This window comes from Cygnus olor, chromosome 3 (assembly GCF_009769625.2).
Source record: "Cygnus olor isolate bCygOlo1 chromosome 3, bCygOlo1.pri.v2, whole genome shotgun sequence".
In the NCBI taxonomy this organism is placed as follows: domain Eukaryota; kingdom Metazoa; phylum Chordata; class Aves; order Anseriformes; family Anatidae; genus Cygnus; species Cygnus olor.
The window spans coordinates 108,002,906-108,021,600 of record NC_049171.1 but is presented as its reverse complement, the minus strand read 5'-3'; the positions used below and the strand labels follow the sequence as shown (position 1 = coordinate 108,021,600).

Here is an 18,695-nt window from a genome sequence, read left to right as displayed (position 1 = left end):
CTAACTTTTTTTTTTCCTGTGATGTTATTTTGTCTGGCCAATTCCCCTTGACTTCTGGCAGAGCTATTGGTTGAGAGGCTAGGTGCTTTGTGCCCACAGGAACCTTTCCACAAGGTGAGCAAGTATAACCTATGATACATCCATGCATGTTTGTGAGGGGAAAGAGCAATGGTGGTGCTCGTCTCTTGGCCCTGCTGACATGCTTACAGATGGAGTATACGCAGTATTGATTAGCTCCATGTAACCAAAATCTTTCTGTCATCATCACCCATTTTTTTCTTAGGAGATAGCCAAGGCAGCTTCTGTATGCACTCCAGAGAGCATGGACAGTGAAGACATGCTTTTCATGCTGTATACCTCAGGCAGCACAGGAAAACCCAAAGGAATTGTTCACACCCAGGCTGGATATCTGCTGTATTCTGCTCTCACGCACAAGGTAATTCAGACATATCACCTGGAAGAGGTTCATTTACCTTCTGACAGTATTAATGATAGGCGCTTTGACTGGTGGGGGTTATTGTGTTCTGCGTTTGCTGCCTCAGTGGTTTATCGGGCGTAACCAAATTGAAAAATTCCGAGAACATGTAAGTAATCTTCAGGATTTGTTGCTGAGGGATAGAATACTGTGAGAACCAGAGCCTAGAGCTGTGAAAGAACAGAAACTCCGTAGTACTTCTACTCTTGAATTTAAACTATTGGTGTTTTAGGCCCAAATAAGCAGACATTGAAGTCTGCATCTTTGAAGTCAGGTACTAAAGGTGCAGCTGAGGAGAGTCTGGTAGGTACCTCACTGGCATTGGTAAGGTGGATATTACTCCAGTATTTTGCAGTAGGGTACTCACGTTTTTTCTTTTACTGCCGAGAGGATCTGCCAATCTGTAATTGCCAAAGCATCTATTTCTTTCTTAGTCCAGATGGTAGATCCTGCACACTGGTGCAGGGAGGCATTGTATGCAGCTGCAGTCCCTTTAGAGGTACTTTAGAGCCTGACAGGGAAAGGTACTAACATAGTTAAGGTGAGAATTAGCTCTCCTAGACAGAGGGATCAGATGACCTGTGTGGCCTCTGTGATCTTTGCACACTCGTGTGACATTCTTGTCACACATTTATGGGTTTTGTTATTATGGTGTCTCTTTTTTTTTTTTTTTTTTGAGTTCTGATCCACTTTCTTTGATTTAAAAATAAAACTGACTCTGCCTTATGAGTCAGGACCTCTTCACCATGTGGTAGAGGAATTAGATTTACAGGGGGAAGCATTTTCCAAAAGCAAGATGAGATAATGAGTTCTCCAAGATTTTTATTTGAATTTGATCAGCAGGGAGAGGGGCGCATGTGCAAAGCAATACACTGATAGAGAAGCCAAGCAGCTGAGAACATTTCTCAGAAAATCTTTTGTGGGCGCATATCAATTTCTCCAGCTTTCTTATGGAAACCTGTTCATATTCATGAGGGGTCTAAGCCTCTGAGGCCTGCAGCTTCCCTGCAGTTCAACATCAGCTCTACCATGTGGACTGTTTGGGGTAAGCAACTGCGGGGTTGGGTTTTGGTTGTAGGCTCCTGGTACAGCCATGTGCCTTGATCCCTGTATGTTTGCAGAAGGAGTTAGGAAACTGGAAGGCTTGATTGCTCCGACTTGCTTCCTCACCTTGGACTGCCCTTTGTTTTGCTGTGTCCCGTGTGAGTGGCTCCACTCACCTTGTGAGCTCTCTTGCTCCCACTTGGATGCATCCCATCCAACACCTTACCCTGAAGCTTTTTGCACCTGCCAACAGGAAGCCAGCTGGCCTTACATTTATTTATCTTTGCAGTATGTGTTTGACTACCAGCAAGGCGATGTCTTCGGCTGTGTGGCTGACATTGGCTGGATCACAGGACATAGCTATGTTGTCTATGGACCACTCTGCAATGGAGGCACCACCGTACTGTTCGAAAGCACTCCAGTGTACCCTGACCCAGGTGAGGAAGTGGTGGGTAAAGGTTTGGCTAGACCTGCAGTTTGACACCTATCCAGTGTGACTTGCCTGCTCAGGGAAGGTAAGCTCAATTTCTTTGGAATGTGTATCTGTAATGTTTGGGAACGTCTATGCATCCAGTGTGGAAAAATAAGAAATGTTGCCATTGGTTTTGCTCTGTGCTCACAGTAACCACAGCTTTAGCTTTGACTATTAACCTTCAAGTTGAGCTTTTGTGATGGAATGTCAGTGGCAATATGTTTATGACCTTGCAGGTCGTTACTGGGAAGTGGTACAAAGGTTGAAAATTAATCAGTTTTATGGAGCACCTACAGCTATACGCTTACTGCTGAATTATGGAGACAAGTGGGTGAAGAAATACGATAGATCATCCCTGAAGACCCTGGGATCAGGTAGGGGGCATAAAATCTTCCTCTGAAAAAGATACGGGGTTCTAGCTGATGAGGGTGAAAATACCAGAGGGGCTTGGCTGACCAGATGGGATGTGGTAAAAATAGTTGATAAAGCAGGCTCCCCGTCTGGCTTTTCAGATATTGTCTTAGAAGAAGGAGAAACAAGTTGAAATGGGGCACATTGAACCTTAATGTAGTTGCACATTTCCTAGCTTATTTTGTAGGATTGTATTCTTTCCTGAAAAGGTTTATTCAATGGTAAATTAACTTTATGGGCTTAGATAGCCCAAGCAGCATTTCACTGCATTATTTAGAATTCTACAGGTTCTTATACATGACCTGCATTAATTAATTACTTTCTGTGATATTTACTGCTTGCCTTTTGGTCTTTCTGGAAAAAGTAAGTCTTCAGTTACATAAATGCATTGTAGTCCTTTGCACATCTCAGCAAGAAAGCTGTAAGCATTCTACTTACTCATGCAATCACCATGTTGTGCACCAAAAGGGAGAACAAACTGCCTGCAACCCCTTGAGTCTCAGGCTACTTCCTTTTTTTTATTTTGGATCTAGTGGGAGAGCCCATCAACAACGAAGCGTGGCAGTGGTTCTACCATGTGGTGGGAGAAGGGCGCTGCACCCTCGTGGACACATGGTGGCAGACAGGTAAAAGACATCCTCGGGGAGTGTGCAGGGCCCTGATGGTTGATAGGGAGGCAGTGGTGGATAGAGAAGAATTTATACGTTTAGATTCAACCCAATGAATCTGTCAAAAAAAAAACTGGCATTTTTTTCAGATCTGGAAAGTCACTGGGGAGTTTCAGCACATAATAGCAGCATAACAGCATCTAAAAGCAATAGCAATGTTTTTTTGTTTTGTTTTGTAATTTTTTTTGTCCTTTGCCTCTCTAAACGTTCTTTGATATTTTGAAAGCTGGAAAATCTCAATTGGTTTGAGAAACAGAAGGCAGAGATTGAATTTCTAGGCAAAACTGGGAGTAGGCAGCTAGATTAGAAGTCTGATTTCCAGTTATTTATTGAACCGTAGTGACCTTGATATGACCTTATCACGAAAGGACATTTATAGCACCATATAGCCACAGACCGTACTTAGGTGTGTTTTGTTTCCTTGCCTGGAAAAGGTTAGAGGAGGATGGAAAGCTAAACCGTGTAGTGAAAGGCACCTACTGCAGCTGTTCTGTCTGATTGGGAAGGAATCAGCTGGGGCTTGCTGGCTGTGCATGGACACTGGGAGCAGCCCCTCCCAGGACTGAAGGAGAGTATGCTGTAGTTGCTTTGGCTGAGGCTGTGCTGCCTGGTGGGACCTGCATTTGAAGGAGTCCTGCAGCTCCTTCCCAGCCCCAGCAGCAGCCAGTCCTCTCGTCTGGACACCAACATTCAAGAGCTGCAAAAGGTGTCTTGAATGCTCCATCTAAATCTTGATGGAAATATATCCTTCTCAAGCTGTGAGCCACACAGTTCACCACAGATTTAAAAGACAGCACAGCTGCTGGCTTTCTGCCTCTGTTGGAAAAAAGCCTTACTCTTGAATTTCTAGCTGCTGCTGAGCAGAATATTCATTCCCTTTCTAGTCAAACTGCTCATGACTCCACCTTTATTCCTGCTACCAGACTCCCTATTCAGGATCCCTGTGGCCAGTCTCAATGTGATGAGTTAGCTTCTGGCACCCAACCAAGTTCCATTTAATCCAGATCAGACTTGCAGACTCTTTTATTTTCAGATTTGAAATAAAACAGAGCAGCAATGTTATCTGCTCAGTACTTCAGTTACTAATACCTTAATCCATCTGGGTTCTCACACGCTGAGCAGAAGAAAACGTGACTGTCTAGGTGCTACATGCTTTCTGCCTCACTACTTTGAAATGAAACACCACAGAGAAGCAGTTGATTCCTGTACAGTGATGGAGATGAGAAGAATCTTTTTTGCCCCAACTTTTTTGGTTTTAGCTTGTTTTCAGTCACTGATGCATGTAGTGTGGTAGGTTTCCTATGTCCCTTAAGTCCAGGGTTTGTAGTGTGGTAGGTTTCGTATGTCCCTTAAATCCAGGGTTAGATCTTAAGTGAAGCTGTATTTCTCCTGGGTTTTTGAAGCAACAACTGTCAGGTGAGAGGTCAAAGAATATTTGCTGGACAGTCTGTAAACGCAGAGTGCTTGGTTCGTACCTTGAACGAAGCATAGTTTTGCTGCAAACAGTTACCAGCTCCTGGAAGCATAATATAATGATAAATATTCATGAAATTGATTTTGTTAGAAAGTACAATCAATCTTTCTCCACATGAGATTGATGCTTCCAATAAAGAGGAAGCCAAATTAGTCATGGGAACACTACATACACTATACAAATGTAAAGGGAGTGTGGAAAGAGATCACAGAAACAGTTTGATGGATGCTGGTTGTGATCCTGCAGTGTCACTTCTCCTAGACAAATTTTGGTGTAGCTTGTTAATTATACTGTTGTATGCTGTGTCCTCTATGGTACATTGCTCTCCAAAGCAGTGGCGTGTTGCCAGCTAATAAAGCCTGGTAGGCATAAAGATGAACAAATGGTGATTTAAGGATCCACTTGAATGTCTTTGGATGAGCAAATGAGTGAGACAGCAATTGCGAGAGGCAATTTAAGTAGCGTGGTATGTGCAGATGGGAGAGACAGAAAATTTCTAATGCTCTCAGTGTTAAAATATTAGGAAGTGCTGTGATTGACAGTAATAGAGTCAAATAATAAGTAATAGAGTTTCAGGTGTAGTTATTCACAGTGACATTAGGTATTTTTACCTTTGTTGCTGTTATTTATACATATATATATATATATATATATATATACACACATAAAGTACAGCTGTTGTATGCAGCTGTGAACAAAATCTGTTTTTGAGAGGCATCTCTGGGTAGGTCCTAGAAGCTTCTGTTGTTGGATTCTTACATTGGCATCGTGTTGCAATGGTTTAGACTGGGTTGGTGTTTCAGAGCTGGATTCTTTCTTGGAGCAGTCAGACAGTTGGTCCAGTTTGTCACAAAGAAAAAGGTAACAGGCAGTATGTGCTGCACCCTGCTGCTGGAGGTGATTTGCCCACAGAAAGGAACCTGTTTCAGTGCATCGCCTGCCCTGCTCAGACTCTGCTGTTCTTTTTTAAGGTCTTTGTGGTTTGCACTATGACAGGATTGGAACAGGTAACATGGAAGCGCAGCTTTTAACTTCTGTCAGCTCTGCCTCTGAGAAGACAGAGTTCAGAAAGCAGGACAGAGTCTAGAAGCCTTGCTAGCTGCCATCTGTCTGTCAGTTGCTAAATCTGTACTTTTTAACCAGTTTAAGCAGGTCTTTGCCATTCAAATAATTTTTAAAGCACCCCTATCACCACACAGCTGCCTCTGAAGTGTGACTTTACTGCTTTATGTGCAGCTGATTTCAGGTTGTATAGGGTGTGGCAAAACACATGTTGAAACATATCTCGCAGTGCTATCTTCAGAATGAATGCTGACTTAGGAAAATCAACCATCATTGTAATCTGGTTCCCTCCTCTGACACAGATTTTGTCTATGCAAATACAGAACAGCACATGCCTGGGGTTCTTTTTTCTTTTTCCAAATTTGAAAAAAATCAAGGTGACCCTTTCACAATGGACAGAAGCATGTGATGTGGATGCAGGTCCATCAATGAAATTTGAAATAATTTTACACGTAAGCCACATCTGAAACTACTTTCTGCAGGTCTGAAGCATGGGGTTCCTCAAAGAGACCCTTCCTCATAGCCCCGTCAAGGTAACTGGATACAAATTCAGGGTCACATTCAGCCTTTCCAAACCCTGGTTTCAGTTTCCACAACCTCAGCAAAGATAGTGGGCCACAGCACTCTCAGAGTGGCAGAACATATCTTTATTTCTAGAGCTATATTTTTTAAAGCCTAATGTTCCTGTGTTTTTGTTTCTCTCTTGTGGTTTTTGAATTACTTTTAGAATAGATCTTATTAAGGTTGGAATCTGATTTAATGCTCATCCCAGCAGGAATGAAAAAGGATGATTAAAAGGTTCAATTTTGAATAGAAGATAATCTCAACCTGCCTGTGAGGGATGGGTTATTCTCATACCCTGTAATAACAGTAATTCAGACTCCTGAAATGCTTTTTATACTAACCTTAGACAGCTGTAAAAAAAGCACAGGGAAATAAATCCTCTGCCGTGCGTATACTTTCCCTGTAAAATCACTACTGGGCTAGGAAATGGGGCTGATGAGTACTGCCCCTGCTGCCAAGCAGCCCTGTTAATGCGAGGAAAAACCTGCACAGGCGGATGTAAGCATTAGAGCTCCCTGTATTCGTTGCTGGTTGGTAGCTGGAGGAATGGCTTTATACGTGAGCTGACTTTAGGGCCAGATTCTGGGAGGAGAGCACATGGACTGAATCAATGGGCATTGCATTGTGCCTCATGGATTTGCCACGGCTGGGACCATGGGAAGGGTGTTGAACACATGTTGTGTCTGCCACTGCAGGGTCCACAGGCCTGGTGCAAAGGCAGTGCTGTAGCCCTTGCAGTGCTCTTCTCTGAGCCTGTGAAGAGCTGAGCTGGACGTCAGTGGTCTTGATGCTCTGTGGTGTGGGGAGCCACCGCTCTTCCCATGAGGCTGCTTGACCACGGTCTGGTTTGTCACCAGCATACACAGAGGGCATGTCATTTATTCAGCCAGCACTGAACAAGGAACCACCCAAACAGGGAGCAAGAGCAGCTTTTGATCTGAGCTCAGCAATGGTGGGGCCTGCCTGCAGCTCTCCACCTGCTGGAGTATGCCTTGCACACAGAATAGGCCTTGGTGGTGGTGACATCCTGGCTTGCCAGACTTTTTTTTGTGTTTGAGCCTTTCTTGTATTTGTGAAGAACTCTTGGTTTATCAAGTCTGTGCAGCTTTCCAATAGCTATGCTACTTGGAGTTGCTTAGTTTCTTCTCAGTGGATTTTACTTGCAAGGTGGCTTCTGTATTCCCTTTAACAAAGAAAAGCTGGCATTTGCTTTCATCCAGCATTGGATGGATCCCAAATATTTTATTTTTCATTATTCTTTCAGAAACCGGTGGCATCTGCATTGCCCCACGGCCTTCTGAGGAGAAAGCTGAGATCGTTCCAGCTATGGCCATGAGACCCTTCTTTGGGATTTTCCCCGTGCTGATGGATGAGAACGTGAGTAGATGCTGTGACAGGTGCCCAAAAAAGAAGTTACTGCTCGTTTCTTCCTTAATCACCTTTCTTATGGAAGAGGTACAGGATCTGGGAGGATGTTTGTTCTTCCATTAAAATAGAATAGAAGAGCAATTTATATATTTGACTATACCTCAAATGTCCATGCAGATTTCCAACTGGGCATTCCAAGCTGTCTGCAGATTTGGGGTGTCTGCATTTTCAGCTCCACTTCCATAGTCTTACAGTGCTGCTGATTAAGATCTCCTGCTTCAATTTATGAGAGCAGTCAGAAGTCAAACAGCTGTTGGAAGCCAGGGAGCTGAATGGTTGGAACAGCGTGTGCAACACCTAGTGATGTAGCAAGACTGGAGCAGGCAGTGGGACTGACAGTTTTCCAAGGCAAATGTAAGGCATGAGGCCCTGCAGCTGTACCTGTCTGTGAGAGAAATGATGCTGGTCTGTGAAGCTGTGCTGAGCAATCCCCATCTGTGCTCCAGTGCTCAGTAAAGGATGTAATCTCCTTCATATACAGCTGAATAGGGGAATGTGGCAGTTAATAAAAATGGAAGTGGAAGGCAGGAGTCCAGGCACTTCCCTGCTAGCCCCATCCCATGCTTCCTTTGGCTGCCTGGCACATCTTTGCTGTTATCTTTTCCAGCCTTGTCCTCTGGAGAATCACAGGCCTCACTTTTCTTTTAGACTTAAAATTGTATTTTCTGCTGGCTTCAAGGGGTGAGGAAGGCATGACAGAGATTGTGTGCAGTAGTTCTGCTAGTGGATTCATTTTTTCCTTGTGTGGCCTTCCGTTGGCAATCTGTTCTGAACAACAGGGTGATTCATGACATATCAATGACTCAAAGGCACTTACTATTCCTGTTTTGCTCTCCTGATCATCGTTCCTTTGCTTGAATCTGCAGGGAAAGGTTGTAAAAGGCAATGATGTGTCTGGTGCGCTCTGCATTGCCCAGCCGTGGCCTGGCATGGCAAGAACAATCTACGGAGATCACCAGCGATTTGTTGATACCTATTTCAAAGCATATCCAGGTAAGGAGAGTGCCAAGGGAATGCAGTTTGCACTACAGTATAAGCATGCTGAATATTTTCAGCAGCATTTTGTAATATTTCTCTACCAGCTAAATCTTGAGGGTTGCTGGAATTTGGTGTATCACATGTTGCAAGCATATAGTAAGGGTCCTAGATGGCGTTGACCTTGCTAAGTATCGAAAAGGAATGTAGAAGAAGTTAGTGCCTAGATTAAAAATTCAGGCTTCCCTTTCTTTGGGGCCATTTTTGTCTCATTTGGAAATAAGCATGTAGGATGGGAAAGTACCTCCTGCATCACTCAATCTCACCCTGGCTGTCACCGGCTGTTACATTTGTCCTTTTTTAAACATGGTCAAGTTATATCTGGCAAGTAACTAGAAGTGGCAGGGAAAACACTTTGTGGGGGATTGGAGAAGACCACTGTCTTCACTCAGAGGAGCAACTGAAACAAGGTAGAGAAGAATCAGGGAGACTATCCTGCAAGTTGTGCGAAATGGGGTGGAAAATAAGAATGAAGGAAATTGAACGAGCCCATATTCCGTTATTACTTACTGCGTGTCTGTGTCTGAAATCCTGGTGATACTTTACATATGTTGACAGCTTCTATCAATAGATAATTGATTTGGAAAAGCAGGAAGCGTGAGTGAAAGTCCATGAACTGGACAACAATGGATCCTGGCGAAAGCTAACTTCAGAAATGACAGCACTAGCTGCTTGCTGCTGTGCAGAAGCACCACAGGACAATCAGTTGTGGATGTGGCATTGGTGAAGAGCCAATACAACCTTTGTAACTAGTTGTGTCTTCAGTGACACTGCAGTTTCTTGGAACCACTGGGTCTTTTTCATTCTCCACCATAAATTTTAGACTGTCCAAACTCTATGCCTATCTTGTTTTTTATTTTTATTTTTTATATTTTATATATATATATTTTTTTTTTCCAGCTAACCTGGTGGCAGTGTTTCTGTCATGGTCATGTGTTGGAAAGGAACCGTTATCTGGGATCTAAGTTTTTGTTAGGCAGGAAGGGAAAATGTCTTTTCATCAGACCCAATATAAGTGATTAAAAATACTGGCAGCGTTCTCACATACAAAATTTAATAGAACTGTTCGCTTTCAGGTGATCAGCTGTAGTTTTCCAGGAACACTGAGGTGTAGCTAGCAGCAGCCCTCAGTTTAACCAGCAGCCTATGGCATGATGGCAGATGTCATGTGAAATGCTTTTATGTTAGAGCTGTATGCATTAGGCCTGACTGCTCAGTTGCTGTGCATCTGTAGGCGTGTAAAGCCGAGGGAGAGCTGAGAACCCCCCTTGGTTTTGTAAATCCAGCAGAGCATCACTATGTTGTGTTGCTGGGCTCAGTTTTACTTCAGGGACATGAGCCACTGCTTGCTGCTGATTGCCTACAATGATTCTGCCTGTCCTGGCAGAGAGATGAGCTCTGTTGTCTTGGTGCTGTCCAGGTGCTTTCTAGGAGCCAGCAGAGCCCAGAGAGAGCAGCCAAAGGTTGGGGATGGCAGAGGGAAGTGGGAAATGACGTGTGGCTGGTCACTCAGCTGTAAGCTTAGGAGTCCCTGCAAACTGCCTGATCCACCCCACCCTGCTCACTGTCCTAGAGCACAGTCTGCTCTGCATGAGAGCCCAAAACGACAGGCTGTCACGCTTCTTGCTGCCAATTAACCGTGTCTTTCTGGTAGGTTACTATTTCACTGGGGATGGTGCTTACAGGACCAAGGAAGGCTACTACCAGATAACAGGGCGCATGGATGATGTCATTAACATCAGTGGACACAGGCTCGGGACGGCAGAGATAGAAGATGCAATGGTAAGCTCCAGCCAGGTAGAGGTCCCATAACAGCATGTATCTGTGAGGCAGGGTAGCCCTTGAAAGATGCCATAAGAGTTTAAACAAATTCAGGGTCTGATTTGTGTGAGGTGGCAGTATTGCCTTTGAACCTCTGACTCTGCTTACATACAGCCTGATGCATAATGAATAGCAAATGTGAAAGAGGAATCGGTCCCCATTTGTGGTCTCCTTAATAAAAGGAAGTGAAAGAGGAGGCACAGCATGAGTAGTCCTTGCAGCTTAATTGTCAGAGCTGTTTCCTCTCAGTGACATTGTTCTGTTGCAGTTGTAGTTTTGGATGCTGGTGGTGTCTCTATAAGGGATTGGCTCTCCTGTTCACTTCTTCCCTTCTGCTAACACCTAACCTTTCCTTCCCACATCTGAGCTAGCTGCGTATGGCTGAGAATTCAGCAGTGTTGAAGCAGCCTTGATTCATGTCAGCTGCAAAGATAGCATGTCATTTTAAGAGAAAGTAGTATTAGCTCAGGGAATTGAAAAGAAAAAGTACTCAAAGCATTTATCTTCCAAGCTTGACCTGGATATTTATTTCTGTATTATGTTCCTTGCCTGCAGACAGCACTTAAATATAATATTTGAAAAACCTGACCTGTGTTTACATGGCACACAGGATTCTACTTTCTCCTGTGTGAGTAAATTTTTTGTCTGCATGGATTTCTGATCATGGAAATAGGATCTAGTTCCTCTCCCAGTGTTTGTGTGGGTGTGTGTGTGTGTATGCAAATGTATGACTGTGGCCACCAGCCAACCATGCAGTGGGAAGGTGGAATCCACCTTTCCTATTGTGCATACAACAGAATCTGCCAAGGGAGAGTGAGAAATAGCTCAGAGAGATGGCAAGATACTGCAGATAAGCAAGAGCAGCTGGCACAAATGCTGCAGGGCTTGAAGCAGTTGTTATTCTCTGAGTATTTTTGTTCTACTTTTGGTGAAGGCTGATCATCCTGAGGTCCCTGAGACAGCTGTGATTGGATATCCACACGAAATCAAAGGAGAAGGTATGTGAAAAGCAGCATCCTGACATGACACATACACTACTTAATTTCTAACCTCAGCTCTGTGCTAAGTGGTGTCTAGGGAACATGAGCCGGTTGCCCTTAGGCTGACTGGCAGTACAGCCCTAAGAGGCAACGGCAGGCGTGAAAATAACTGCATGTTATTAATAACTGCTGGTTTCAGGTATTGTTCCCTTAGCTGTTTTCACACATATCGTTTACATATGGAGTAGAGCTTCATCAGAAAGGATTGTGTTCAGAGAATGGCAACAGCTGATTCGCGTTGGCCAGCTTTAGATCCCAGTGACACTTTGGTCATCTGTGTTGTCATTGTCACTCAGACCAGTCTGGTGCGTGGACACTAAGACAAGGCTGGGCCATAGTTTTGGGGGCTGGAGTCTTGACTGCCTTTGTAACAAGGATCAATGTTTTTTTTTGTCAGTCCCTAGATTGCACCTAGGAATGATCTGAAGCCTACCTTGGCATTCAAATGAGCATTTGTGCTGTTGGTAGTTTTGCTAGCCAGAATCTATTCTGAAGTATTCATATTTCATTTCATTTTGCTCATTTTTCTTCCAGGTGCCTTTGCTTTCATAGTGCTAAGGGAGCAGGCAGCTGATATAGACCATGTCAAAGAAGAGCTCAAAACCATAGTAGCTACCAAGATAGCAAAGTATGCTGTGCCTGACCACATTCTGGTAAGTGGGAGACTGTAACTGGGACTGTAACTGGGATCATCTAGTTCCAACCCCCCTGCCATGGGCAGGGATACCTTCCATTAGAGGGATAAAATCCCACCAAACTGTAGAAAAAGGCCACAACCTCAACTGTCACCAACGGGCAGAGTGACACTTTCTACTAAACAGATGTTTTGCATTGATAATTATCATTGACTCCAAATCCCAAAGCAGTGGCTGTTTCTACTGCACAATTCTGACAGCTATTCAGCCTGGCCCTGAGAGTACTGATGAACTCAGGGCTCCGTTTCAAGTGTGCTCACCTTTCAGCCACTCCTTTTGTGCAGTTGGAGAGAGTGCACAAAGCTGCCCTTCAGGTGTCCCCCAAGGCCTGTCTGCATCATTTCCCTCTTTGCTTGGAGGCAGTGACCAGACCACTTCTTTGAGGGGCTCTTTAGGCACACGCTGGGAAGATGGATGCCAAGATACAGGTTATAAAATGCAACAGGAGCAGGCATCTGCTGTGAAGTCCTTTGCAGGAAGCATAGCAAAGGTATTTAACACTTGTCTGGTTATGAAGGAAGCTGTGTAGGCTGACATATGATCAGGCAGCATCAGCAGACAGGAGTTATCACTGGAGTGGGGGACCCTGTGGCTGGCATGCAGTGTTGTGTGCTTTATGTTCCCGGCCTGTAAGTGGGGTTATGACTGCCTGTTTTTTTTTTTTTTTTTGAGGTTTGTGTCATCATCAATGCTTGAGATTTCAAGCATAACTAACTTTCTAGTTCAGCAGTTAACAGCTTACTCAGGGCCTGAGTCTCCAAATATCTGTGTCTCCTGCAGCACCCAACCTGGAGTTACACAGCAATGAGTAAATGAAGAACAGAGTCCACTGAGATAAGAATACATTTTATAGCGGAAGGGATTGATTCTAGGAACATTCCTTTCCTTGGACAAAAACTAATGTGCTCAATGGTTTAGTAGTTCTCAGGAGTCTCAAATGGGCTGTAGCCATGGGGTAGTGACAGGCTTAGGATTGTTCAGCCAGATTTCCTTTTAATTTCCAGCAAGACCTAGGTTCTGATACAGGTGTGTCTTTCTCTTCTCTGCAGGTGGTGAAACGTCTTCCTAAAACCCGATCTGGGAAGATCATGAGAAGACTGCTGAGGAAAGTAGTCAATGAGCAGTCAAGTAACATGGGAGATATCACCACACTTGATGATCCAAGTGTTGTCACAGAGATACTGGATGCTTACCAGAAATACAAAAAAGAGAAGAGTTCTTCATAGCAGGCAGCTTTGGAATCTCTCCCCTCTGGAAATGTGGAGGGTCTCGAATAACCAGGCAAACAACATGGTTCTCTCTTGGTGTATTCTGCAAAACTCATTTCTGTTATAGAGGAACAATATTTTCCTCTCCACAAAGTGTTTGGAGATGCCCAGAGCTAGGAATGTTCTGCCGTCTTGCACCATCAGGGAACTTCCTTTTACTGCTTTTAGGGCTGATGTAGAGCAGCCATTGGTGGTTTCCATTAGCTATGATGAAAATAATACTAGCTGAAGCAAGATGAAGTTGTTAATGTTTCTCATTTTAATGCCACTGTACAGGGAAATGTTTTTATACGATACTTTTGCTTTTTTAAGAGCAGCCCTGGAATACACTCCTTCTATTTTTCCTTCAGCTTGGATATCCAAGTTCAAGTAGTTGTATTTAACTGCAACTGTGGTGCCTTTTCAGCAGTGCTGGGTATTTTACTAGATATTTCACGTGTTATTAGAGAAATGAGAAGGACATGGCTAATCTGATAATTCTCTCATGTTCTCATACCTCCTTTGGCTTTCCTCATAATGACTTGTTCATTCCACTACATTTCCAGGACTTGCCTGAGATGGTGAGCATGTGTCCCTTCATGTCACACCTAGGCAGCCCAGCAGTAGCACTTCTAGCTACAAAACTGAGCCACAAAGCCTATTCCTGGGCTCCCTGAAAGTCTTCAGTACGCTGCCAGTTGTGTAGGAGGGGGTCTGGTCCCAAGTGTTTTTACTCCGCCTTGAGAGACTGAGATCACCAACGGGGATTTTAAAGTAACTGTCCTCTTCCTCATTGGTGATGATGATTTGTGTAGTTGCCTTTGTTTTTTGAAGTCACTGAAATGGGGACTATGTTTACATTTCCGTCTGCTAGAGGAGCATTGGGAAATAAAATCCCGAAGTGTTCGAGAGAGGTTTGAAGCTGAGAGAGATGTGCTGGAAGGTTCATTGTGACTTGCTGAGCTCTGTGGTTTCTGGCCAAGGAATGGTTATTTTAGTCTGCTCCCAAAAGGCCTGTAACCTGGTTTGCCCCCAACAAAGGCAGGCACCCAGTAGGTTGATTCTCCTGTCAGAAGTTGTCTTATCACTTATCACTTCAACTTGTGCCCTATCATGTATGCCCCTTCCACATGCTGCTGTGCTGATCTTCCAGAGAGTTAACTGCCAGGTTGGTACATACGAACGGCACTATCCACAAAGTACAAGGAGAAGGAAGTGCCTCTTAGATGCTTTTTGGAAAGAGATGGTGATATACCAGACCAGCAACCTCAGAATAACAGGGAGCAACAGTGTTTGTCTTTCAGATGCTTTCAAAAATGCAACTAATACATTCAGTGTTTTATTTCTGAGTTCTTTGGTGTTTTATTATGAACTACTGTTCCAGCACACAGGTTCTTCTGTCAAGACTTGCAGTCCTGCCTGTCTTTCTTGTATGATAATCTGCTTAGTTTCATGGAGCTGCGTGTTTTGACCTGCCAACCCTCTGAGCAATTGGTAGAAGAGACAATTTTTGCCACAGTTCTGCAGGAGTGACTTATTACTGAATTTGACTGGAGCAGCATTACCTTTTCATGTGGGATTGTGTACAGACAGTCTGTGCACCTGACTGGAGGCAGGAAAAGGAAATGGCTAGGTGATCCTGTAGGACTGGGAAAGGAGCGGTGAGCTTTTTGGCCAGCAGAGGTTCTGGTGCCAACTGGGGAAGCAAACTGCTTGCAGTAGGATATGTTCTCAGACAGATGTGTTGTCTCAGATCCCAGAGTTCCTCTTGAGTACACTAGCTGCATTTGCTCTTTTTTTTTTTTTAATCTATTTTAAATGTCTCTAGGGACTGGATAATGCAGAGTAGGGAAGATTGTGCTTTGTTAAAATCCCCATCTTTCTAACTGCAATCCATTTTTGCTTGAGGTAAGTAGATACCCTGTGGACTTTGTGGAAAGAGGAGGATCAGAATGTTTGCTGAAGTTGACAGGATGTTAATGTTTTAGGGGACAGCCACTACATATATCCTCTACTGCCATTGCAAAAGAAAACGCCGTCTTCCTTAAGTGATTTTTCAAGTGGGAAGCAGACAGTAGTTAATGCTTTTGATAGAAAAAGTAGACTCCCTTGTTTAAACAAGTTGTCTCCACACAGTCTGAAATACAGTTTGAAGAGAGAAAAATGATCTTTGAACAAGATTGCAAGCTTTATTTTTAGTCAAGAAAGCATTTTCTATATTATGGATATAGAATCTATTTACTTGTCCTGGTAACCTGAAATTTCCATGCTAAGGCATGACCCAGTGGTCACAGATGTGGTTTAATTCATCTGAACTGTTTCACAAAAAATAGCTATGTGAGGAACAATGTGCTTTGGTGCACTGAGACGTCATCCAATCCATCTGCTCAGGGAAAAGGGGAGATGGGTGCACTCCCCCACCTGCATCCCTGCTGTCTCAACTTGCATGTGCTTAGGGACCACAGCTGTCAGGGAGGTTACGGACTGACTGTGGCTGCAGCATCCCAGTAAATCCACAGGCATGCCAGTGATGGTTTGGACTGTAATTACAAACAGGCCTCACACTGTGGACCTCTGAAGCCTCACAAGTACTTTTTGCTAAAATCACGTCAATGGCATGTGCTAGAGTAGAGTGCCACGTAGAGTGCCATCCCACACCACGATGGCCGCTCTGTTTCTTGTGATTTTTTTCTGCTGAGCCATGGTCCTTGGGATGCCATCTGCTCTGAGGTCCCCTCGGATGTTCAGAGAGAACACGTGGTGCTGTCACGCTGCTCGCATGGTGTGCTGCATTGGACACAGCTCCTGGGCAGCCTCAGCCCCCAACCTCTCCTGGTAAAACTGCTCTTTTGGGAGTATGCCTGCATCAGCTCTTGGAGCTAACAGCCAGGGCTCAGTTCATCTAATAGCACCCTGAGGCTGGTAGAGACAGAGCTAGGCAGGACTTGGAACTGGTATTCCCTAGAAAAGGAAAACTATTGTGCTGCACTGGGTAGGCTATTCGTAGAAAGTTTTGCCAAACAGATGAAATTTTCCAGCCTGAGAACCCACCCTCATTCTTTTTCTCCATGACCTCTAACTGCAGCTGTTGCATCTTCAGTGCAAAGTCTGAGTCAAGTTTTGTATTTTTGTTATTTCCTGGATGTTATGAACATCAGCACAGCTGCATGTTGGCAGTGCTTTCTGCTTCCCATGCAGCTGCACCACCCCTTAGGCTTGTGGTTCAGGGAGGGGCTCAGCCTGCAGAGCTGGCACTGATGTGCTCAGTTCTTGAAATGACAGGAGAAAGAGGTCACTTGCAAAGGAATTCAGGCCTGCTGCCTTTTGAGTTGATGCTCACTAATCACTCTGAGAAGGTAATGATATACGGAATGCTTTACAGAGGGATCAAGGGACACTCTTGGGGGTAGTTGATTCATTTTTGAAAAGCAGAACTGTTGGACTCCTCTAAGCCTTTGTGCATCCGTGATTAATGCGGGGATAATTTGCCAGATTGCAATTCTAACTTTGTCAAAACAGTTTCAGAGTCAGTTTTACTTGTTGCAATTTGAGGCAAAGGGCAAATGAAAACTTTCAAAAAGAGAAATAATTCCTGCCAGGGAAACAGTGCGTCTCAACAGTGCAACTGTTGTGGCAGAGTCTAGTTGAGATGTACCCTAGCCATGCCTGTCCATCCGGTGCTTACTTTGTTCTTCCACTCAAATGTACCAGTGAAACATGACTGTGGTGCCTTTTCCCCCACTGGAGGCACAGACCATGGTTTTGTTAATTTTAGGGAAGGAAAAGCAATCTTTCCAGAGATGATGTGTTGTACAGATTAATGTTAAGCATTTCATTTTTTTTTATAATCATGCTTTAAACACATTTATTATCCTTGACCAAAATAAGTTTCTCCAGTGATCTCTGTATTCGAATTGTCATTAAAAGTAATCTTTCTCTATGGGATGCGTTGGCTTTGTATCATACGTGTCTGACCTTCCGTTCCTTCAAGGATCTGAGGTTTCATTCCTTTGTTTGGACTTGCTTTTGCTTCTCCAGGTTATTTTAGTCTGTCAGGAAGAAAGACAAAAGAGTTTGAGCTGGTGATGTGTCATCCCGTAGTCCAAATTGCTGTTTTACTTTATTGCTTTTCTCGAAACAGTAGCTCAGAGGAAATGAGTTGCTGCCAGAAAACTGCATGACAACTGAAGAAGTGGAAGAATTAGTGCTTGGTGTATGGAAGCTGCATGTCTCATGTAAATCCCGAAGTCCCAGCGCTCTGCAATTATTTTCCTGTGTGATGGAGACAGAACAATTAAGGGGAACAATTAGTTATCATTAGTTGGTATGGATGGTTTCTCTACTAATCTCCTTGATATGTCATAGAAGCATGCACAGCCTGCACAAGTAGGGAAGGGGTGAAAATGGGGTGTGTTTGGGGAAGGTGAGACACAGTGCTGTGTAGGAGCGTGTAGCTGTCCCACAGCTGAGGGAAGAAATGTGTTTCCAGGAGCCATAGGCCACTTGTAAATGCCAGGAACACGCTCTGCAGGATGCCTTGTCCATGAAAGAGCACAGAAGATTGTGTTTCACCACCAGCATACCACGTGGATAACGCTACAGCTGTATTGCAGGGACGGACACTGAACATCCTCATTAGCCACTACTTGGGTTACCTCCAGCAGCTGCTTCTGGAAGGCTTCCCACTCCACGCTCAGTCTTGCAGCCCTCTGGCAAGCGTCTCCTACAAGTCCCGGGAAGGGCGAGATAAAAAGGCAGGTGCCCACCCCCTGTGCTTTGCTGCTGCAGCTTTCCTGGTCATTTATTTATCGGGAATTGGTAAAATGGAGACTGTTTTCCAGCCTAACACAATTATATTCAGGAGCTGTCTCTGTCGCCAGTTAAAGCTGCAGCAACTTATTTCAGTAACAAGCTTCTGCTTTTAAACAAGGCTGGTACATAATACCCATTTTCAGCTCAGAAATGGAAGAATTCTGGATGGGATTATTTCCAAGAGAGTCTAGAAGCTTATAGCAGTGAGCTTGGACCTGCTCCGTCCTGGATAGGAGGATGTGGGGATGTTAAATCAGTTTTGGAGCTGGGGGAGAGCTTGGGGAGCACTTTCTCTCTCATATCCCTCCTGCTCGGTTTCCCAGTGCCCCCTGGTGGATAACGGGGCACCCTCGGGCGCTGGGGGGCTCCCCGCTGGAGGCCCGGCGGGGATGCGCTGAGCCGGGACCCAGCCTCGCTTGGGAGGGAGCCCGGGGCCTCGCCGGGAGG

At 44.4% G+C, this 18,695-nt stretch overlaps 1 protein-coding gene across 2 annotated transcripts in view; it reads left to right on the top strand.

Annotated features, from left to right (window-relative positions):
• Positions 1-17,376, top strand: part of ACSS1 (acyl-CoA synthetase short chain family member 1) — a 39,015-nt gene extending 21,639 nt beyond the window's left edge. For both annotated transcript variants that reach the window (XM_040553656.1, XM_040553657.1), the window contains 10 exons: positions 284-436; positions 1,809-1,956; positions 2,228-2,365; positions 2,936-3,028; positions 7,435-7,547; positions 8,465-8,591; positions 10,288-10,415; positions 11,389-11,452; positions 12,029-12,147; positions 13,239-17,376. In XM_040553656.1, coding sequence (XP_040409590.1) covers positions 284-436; positions 1,809-1,956; positions 2,228-2,365; positions 2,936-3,028; positions 7,435-7,547; positions 8,465-8,591; positions 10,288-10,415; positions 11,389-11,452; positions 12,029-12,147; positions 13,239-13,415 — 1,260 coding nt within the window. In that variant the 3' untranslated portion in view covers positions 13,416-17,376. The remainder of the gene's footprint in view (positions 1-283; positions 437-1,808; positions 1,957-2,227; positions 2,366-2,935; positions 3,029-7,434; positions 7,548-8,464; positions 8,592-10,287; positions 10,416-11,388; positions 11,453-12,028; positions 12,148-13,238) is intronic.
• The last annotated feature ends 1,319 nt before the right edge of the window (positions 17,377-18,695 follow it).